At 34.2% G+C, this 8,103-nt stretch overlaps 1 protein-coding gene across 1 annotated transcript; it reads left to right on the forward strand.

Moving 5' to 3' along the window:
- Positions 1-2,126: 2,126 nt before the first annotated feature.
- On the forward strand, positions 2,127-2,513 carry LOC143608482 (glutaredoxin-C1-like). The gene has a single exon (XM_077083507.1). It carries the CDS (start codon positions 2,139-2,141, stop codon positions 2,511-2,513), a length of 375 nt encoding a protein of 124 aa, XP_076939622.1. The 5' UTR covers positions 2,127-2,138.
- The last annotated feature ends 5,590 nt before the right edge of the window (positions 2,514-8,103 follow it).

The following is an 8,103-nucleotide window of genomic DNA, read 5'->3' on the forward strand; positions in this document are numbered from 1 at the left end:
AAAACGTACTTAAATGTAGTTTGAATCATAGTTCACTTATGACAGAGTCGTCATATGGAAAGGGTTGTGTTACAAGGCCAAAAAATATTTTATTTGAAACCAACTCAATTTTTAGTAAAATTTATATTGGAATGCTTATAAACCCAAGTATTTATATAAACACAAGTCATAAGAGAAAATCAAGTAAATTAATTATTAATATTATTTAAAAAAGAAAACTTGATCATATGTGATTATTCATCCGTGAATGGGCTCATGCTCACACTCACGCTTACGCCACCTAGGCTTCACGTCATGACTCACCAGTAAAGGCCCGACGTTTAACCCATGGCCATAACTACTATTACTCGCCAAATTTCAAAGTAACTGTCGTAATACCACTTGAGTCTTCGTAATTAGTAGCTATCATCACCTCATACTAGATGTGCTGATTTTAGAGATGCAACTGAAGTTATTGCAAACATTTTCGTACCAATTCATCAACACATGTTTCTTCAAGTGTTTATTCCTTGATAGTTTGTATCAATTCAATTTTTTATTAGCTTTTAGGCTCAATTCTTGATTATAACTTTATAGACCTAATTTACTTGTTATTAGGCTTTATTTCTCCGTGAAAATGAACATAAAATAGGATGCGGTATACTTTCTATTTTCAATAGTTTTATTTTTTAGTTTTGTAATTTCACACGTCATTCGATTTGCAAAACATCCCAACGATCACAATGAAGTGGCATGCAAACGGACAACAAGCTACGCCATAATCCCCTTTTGAACAGCAAACCCAATCCTACATATTTTTCAATTGTTTTATTTAAGAATAAAAACCCATCATATTTGTTAATAAAATGATCCAATTACAATATAGAGGTGTGTAAGCGGGCAACAAGTTGCGACGTCACCCAATTTTGAACGACAAACTCGATCCTACTGAAATCAAAGTTATAGTTATTTGATGTCGATAAGTTACTGTGCATGACCCGTTAAACTCTTTTATGAAACGGAATAGCTTCTATAGTTGAAGATGTGTATTGATTTTATAGTAAATCTTTATAATGAAATTGATTGATTTTCATTTATAATATTGATGCTCACAGTAACTTACACAATGTCATAAAGCTTCACAATTTCACTAATTAAGAATGTAAGTAGGAGTATTGTGTAAAATAGTTCTTCATAGTTAGACGTTGAAGGTTTGAGACACAAACATGATAATTTAGTTTCACTTGAAAAATATGTAAGTTTTAGACATTTGTTCATCATATTACAGTAACTAATGAAAAAGTTACACGTCCGTCGATTGCTAGAATATAGGGTATTTAAAATACTAAAATCCAAATGCGAGTATCTCTTGGGGTTTGCATGTATAGTTACAAAATGATTGTTAGCAACTCAAATTACATAAAGTTGTTACTTCATCCGTCCAATTAAAAAGGTCTATATTTCCCTTTTGGTTTATCTGATTATAAATGTCCATTTTCAAAATTTATTAGTCAATTTTACAATTTACACTTAAACACACTAACATTAATAAACAAATTTATGGACCCAATTTTCAAGAGTATTATTGTAATTTGTTAAGCAAAACAACAATAATTTAATTTACCTTAAAAAGTTTGTGTTTTACAAACTAAGACACTTTAACCGTGACGAAGAGAGTATTATGTAAATATAGGTTTGCTTACTTTTGTAAGTGTTATTGTTGTCTCCTACAAAAACAATTAAGATTCAATAATAAATTATTATTTCAAGTATAAATCACAATAACGATTTAAATGGTGGACATCAAAATTCAAAACAAATCAACCCTCTGATTGAAGTGTGTTCTTTTAACAAATTATAGTCTTACGAATACTATATATTGTCTTTGTTTAAGATCTTGATTATATTATATATGTCAAATCCTTATTTTCGATCATATATTGAGATCAAAGATTTCCTTTATTAAATTAAAGATTAAAGATTAAAGATTATATATAATATATTAAATTAAATGCCACATGAGGTAGGTTATTCCATGATGGATGATGGACCCACCAAATTCCTTCTATAAATACCACACCAACTTAACACAACCCTCCTAACCACATTCTCTTGTCTATCATTTCTCTCTCATTTCAGCATTTCACCACAAAACAAGTATGCATTACCAAACCGAATCATGGGGCAGCTACTTGCCACCCCCAACCACCGTCAACGACCCCTTTCGCCGCATCGAACGCCTGGCCGCGGAGAACGCCGTGGTGATATTCAGCCTGAGCAGCTGCTGCATGTGCCATGTCATCAAGCGCCTCTTTTGCGGCATGGGCGTCAACCCAACCGTGTACGAGCTGGACCAACAGCCTCTGGGAAAAGAGATGGAGAAAGCCTTGATGAGGCTCATGGCCACCACCTCGCCTGTGCCGGTGGTCTTCGTCGGCGGGAAGCTCGTCGGAGCCATGGACAGAGTGATGGCTTCTCATATCAATGGCACACTTGTTCCTCTTCTCAAAGAGGCTGGTGCTCTTTGGCTTTAACTATTATTATTATTATTATTATTATTATTATTATTATTATTTTAATTTTATTTTTAAGTAATATTCTCTAGCTTCTTTCTTTATTTTGGTAAAGAGAAAGAAGAAGAGTAAGATGATTTAAGTAGCTAGCTAGTTAGTTTCATGTTTTAAATTTTATAAGATAGAAATTATTACTCTTATTAGTATTATGTAAAATTAGGAAATTTGAGGACGAGGAGGATTTTGATATATATGCTTAGATTGGTGTTTTTTTTACTTATCCGAGAGAAGATGTATTGTAGTCACTCCCTCCTATCACAAATTAATTAAATATATTACTACTAGTCTAGTTCTTCTTGCTTAATTATTTGTTTTCGTGTATCATGTATTCATGTGTTCAACAGCGGTAGTCCTTAAAAAAAATTTCTCACCAAAGTCGGAAATTTTCTTAGTTGACTATCGATATATACTCACAGAGGTCAGTCATGATTTTACACTTTAATAATACTAAAAACAATTGCACATGGATAGATCCGCCCCTCTAGTACTACATGATGTTAATATACGATATATGTTCGTCTCACATATTATCTGAGCTTGTATTATAAGGTTTTGCATGGGCGTTCAACCTCAAAATATATGTTAGCTTATGTTGCATTTATCTTGATTCAATTTTAACTTACAAAATCAAAAGTAGTTTTGGATCTTGTGCACATAACACAGGTATTAATATACAATTTTTTCTCTCGGGCATTTTCTTTTTCCTGTTTAGAGCCATACATGGTTTCTAGTTAAAGACCAGCATACATACAGTGACGGGAATATTCATTAATCTTGGGAATCAAGCGTGGTATAGAGTTTTTGACTAAAGTACAACATTTATTTTTAATAAATTCAATTCAGTAAAACATGACACTTTTATACTTTTATACTTATTTCTCAAAACATTTGCCTACACATATATAGTAAACAAGGGCAAAACTAAATTTTCAATAATAATTTTATGTATTGGTCTATGTTTAATTAGTAAAGTTTACTAAGTACCGTGTTTTGGTCAAAACTCATGTTGTGTTAAATCTTGCCATTTGAACTTTCGGAATGTATTAATTACATTTTCGCTAGAAAGAATGGTCATCTTAATTTGTCTTAGAAAGTGAGAATAACATAAGTATTTTAGCGGACTATCTTAACAACATGAGTTGATAGTGATCCATTTTTATACACGAGGAAGATCTCAAATGGATAAAATATCATGTATTAGACATGCATAAGAGTATATTCTGAATAGGTATATAAACACTATCAAAGTCATTATTTACGATATTTCCACCTGGGACAATGAATTACAACCAGAGTTTATTAGTTAATGCTGGATTATATTGTTTAAATTAGATACTAGATTTTTAGACGTAAAAACGTGTAACATGCATAATTTATTAAAAAAAATATGTGAATACCAATAACATCATGTTCATAGTAATGCTAAGAATGTACATATAGTTTAGCAAGGTATCTCACTTGGATCTGATGCATATATGTGCGGTCTTTGGCTAATTTGAAAACATAGAGACAAAATGAAGTTTGAGCCTGAGGTTAAGCATTACGCCACACAGATGAAGAAAACAAGTATCACGAAATCGTGAACTACGATCATATGTGTAATAAGGAGTGCCCACTTAACATGCACATCATATTACTTTACAATAAGGTTTCTAACATGTGTTACAATCTTATAACATTTGAGTTGGTTATAATATGAACAACACATCTCAAAAATATAATATGGCGCATAGATCGAACAAGTTCTTATCTCACGCCAACTTTTAAGTTTTAGTTGCTCATATAACAACTCGGACTTTCCAAGATTTATTATTTATATTAAAACCCGACCCATTTTGATGCTCGGGAAATTTTATCGCGTTTATCGAGCTAATTAATTGTTATTATAATATTGTATAATTATTTATATATTACATATGTATAACTTTCACATTATGGCACTTTTCTCCCAGACTTAAAATTTTAACTCTTGTTGATTCCATCCTCAAACCTTAGGGTCTAAAGTGAAAATATGTGTTAATACACGGTTTTGCGTCTCGAGTCTTTGTATTTATCGCTAAATGTATTTGTCGTTTATTTACGTAATAAATTATTAAGATATTAAGTTAGTTCGCTAAATTATAGTCTAGTTCGCTAAGGATGTTTAGCGAACTAGGTCTAAGTGATTATCCCTCCTGATTCGTTAAGGATGTTTAACGAATCAGGGGGTGATTCGTTAAGGTTAATTTCATTTAATGTATGTAACGAATTGGACTCTAGTTCATTAGGGGATAACGAACTAGGTCCATCTTCTATTTATAGTGAACACTGTTCATAGTTTAATATAAGTTTTGAGATTTATGTATTGAAACTCTGTCCAGATTTCTCTCAAGCTTCGCTCAATTAATCATTCCTTATTATACATACATATTCACATATATACAACTAATATATACATATACATAACATATAATCAAGAGCGATTACGAACTAGATCCTAAGGTTAATCATAATTACAGATTTGTGATCTGTGTATTAGTTAAAGGATTATTCAAGTTCAAACAAGTGGTATCAGAGCTTTCGGTGCTCTTTTGCTCTTGATTTGATATTAATTTGTTATTGAAAGACTGTTTAATTGGTATTATTGTGTTTCGGTTGGTTTTTGATCGAATTGAGTGTGATTTGGTATTGATTATGGAATGATAGGATTGTATTTAAGTTTGTTAAGGTATTGGTAAATTGTAATTGACTGGAATTGGATTTTGGAGTGTGTTTGGATTGATTTTGGTTTGGATCTCGTTTTGGCCGAAACAGAGGATAGTTTTGGTTCCAATTAGATTCGAGATAAGGTGTATTGGTTTACGAGAGGTGTTGTTTTGGATCCGCGATAATGTTCTGAGTGTTTTGATAGGTTATATGGACGATTTGGTTGAGATTTGAGTAAGTATTACAAATCTCGTTTCTGGGTTTGTGTTCTTCATTTTCCAGAAATCTGGAAATCTTCATTTGAAGATTTGAAGATTTGAAGATTCAAGTTTGATTCGTTAAATTCAGCTTGATTCGTTAACTCATTCAACTTGATTCGTTAACATATTTCGCCAATTCGCTATGAATTTTGGTTGATTCGTTAACTAGTTCGTTATATTCTCTGATTCGTGTCAACTGATTCGTGTGACACGTGTCATACATCGGAAACTGTTTTCTAACAACTTTTGCCACGTGGTAATAGTTGTCAGAGTTTGTTACAACCGTTGTAACAACCTGATTCGCTATAGTTGATTCGTTATCAACTGTAGCTGATTCGTCCTCCAATTCGCTAAGCCTTCTATTAGTAATTCGTTGACCATCTGATTTGTTGACCATCTGATTCGTTAACATCAATCTTAACTTCGTTAAGGTGTCGTTCGTTACAACTGTTCACAGTTCGTTACACTGTTTACAGTTCGTTAACTAATTTTTAATTTTAATCCTCAAAGTCTGAAACTTGTCAAAAATGACTGGTATGTATGCATTAGCTTCTCAAAACATGTTGATGCAACAAATGTTACAACTGGACACCGAGATCGGGTCACATTCAAAATGTCCATGTTTGATGAAATTTAGCGATTTTGCTTAATGGGAACCTCGTTTTCGTGCTCATCTAGGGTCAGTTCACCCTGATTGTTCATACTGTTTGGATGAGGTTTACACCGTTCCAATGATTGGGGATGAGACTATTGGTTTTACTCCTAAAGCTATCTCACAATGGTTGAAGAGAAGAAAGCATTAGAAATTGAGACAAAAGCTTATTCTACTCTTACTATGGCTTTGCCTGAAAATATCTTTCACCAAGTAGGGAGTATAAAGATTTGTGCTTCTTTATTTAAACATATCCATATGAGAAGTATGAGAAACACCGCTGAAAGCAAAAGGTTATGCTCAAGTTTCAATTCAGAAACTTTAACATGCTTAAAGGTGAAACTGTTGAAGAGATGACAACAAGGTTTAATCATTTGATAGCTGAGATGGATAAGATGAGATTGGAAACTTCAGAGAAAAATTAATACCATTAAAAGTGCACTACCGAGTTCCTACTCTACTTTCTTGTGGTTCTGAAAGAGAATAACTATTTCAACAATGAAGATTTGACGGCATCGAAATTTATGCGAAAGATCGAAGCACGAGAATATGATCTTAAATGTCAAAAGTCTTCAAAAGACAGTCAAGATCCTAAACTTTATGGTGGAAGTATGCCATTGAGTTCAACCATTGTTGGTGCATTTTGTGACCGTCGCTATGCAATTCTGATCAGCGGATACGATGTACGAAGTTAGGACAACTTCGCCATAGGCGAAGTTGTAACAACTTCGCCTTAGGCGAAGTTGTAACAACTTCGCCTACAGGCCCAAGCCCGTGAAGTTGTTTATATATATATACGTGTCTTGTTTAGGTTTGAGGATCCAGAAAGTCAGAGTGTTTTGTGATCAGTTTGATTGTCTAGAGAGAAACCGAGAGGGAGAGTCGTGTGGGACGGCCCGAGGTAGAGCTCACCTCGGGTCGGCCGTCATTTGTTTTCGTGTTTGGTTTGTAACGTGGTTTTGATTATGATATAAAAGATCTCCAGAAGTGTTTATCCCATTCGTGTGTTTGTTCGTGTATGTGTTTGTGTGTAATCGTGTTCTTCGTCTTCTACACCATAAACGAGTCTAGGAGGATTCCGCACTCCTAGACCTCGTGCGGATCTCGTATCGATCGGCGACGCCCCGGGGGGACCTACAAGTGGTATCAGAGCCTTAGGCTCTTATGCTATGGTTCGAGATCTGCGTTTTGGTGTTTCTGGCACGTTTCTGATGCGTTTTTGGCCGAACAGCCGCCGCAGGCGAAGTTATGGGGTTCAGGCGAAGTTGTCGCTTAAATTTTAGGGTTTAGGCGAAGATACAAGGTTAAGCGAAGTTATTCACAACTTCGCCTACCTCACAAGTTCGCTTATCTCAGGCGAAGTTATGGACAGGCGAAGTTAAGGAGGGGCGAAGTTGACTTTTAGGCGAAGTTAAAAAAAAAAAAAGAAAACAAAAAGAAAAGAGTTTTCGTCTGTATGGCCAGGTGTACACGATTATTGTGAGACCGAAGACGTTGTTCCGTCAACGAGTGAAACTTGTTATCTCTCGGTCTTACGTGTGAACAAATACGTGTCAACTCTGGATATGGAGTTGAGGTTGTGAATGGGATATTGAGTGAAACTGGATATTGACACATATTTGGGTGTTTGTGGGCAAATGAAATAGTTGTTGTTCGTGGTTGACCAACTGAAGAAAGTCAAATTGAACTGAAGGTTTTTGTCATTACTGGATTGCGGTCAGAGCATATTATTTATGTTATTTTCAAGGCGTTCGAGAATTGGATCCTGAAACGTGATGCTTATTTATTAAAGTGAAAATTCTGGAACAAGTTGGATTTAATCAGGAATTAAAGTGTTTATGTTCTTGATCGTTATCCCTGGTGATTGAAGATGCTTCGGATTAATTAATGGTCATGTGTGTTAGATTCTGTCAAGGTGGTTTTGTGATGAAATTGATCACTTGATGTTGAGTAG

This window comes from Bidens hawaiensis, unplaced genomic scaffold, assembly GCF_021521415.1.
Source record: "Bidens hawaiensis isolate Kalapana, Puna unplaced genomic scaffold, B.hawaiensis_p1.1 tig00419376_1, whole genome shotgun sequence".
NCBI lineage: Eukaryota > Viridiplantae > Streptophyta > Magnoliopsida > Asterales > Asteraceae > Bidens > Bidens hawaiensis.

Excerpts from the sequence above, each read along its gene's own strand:
- LOC143608482 (XM_077083507.1), top strand. The coding sequence starts at position 2,139 with ATGCATTACCAAACCGAATCATGGGGCAGCTACTTGCCACCCCCAACC.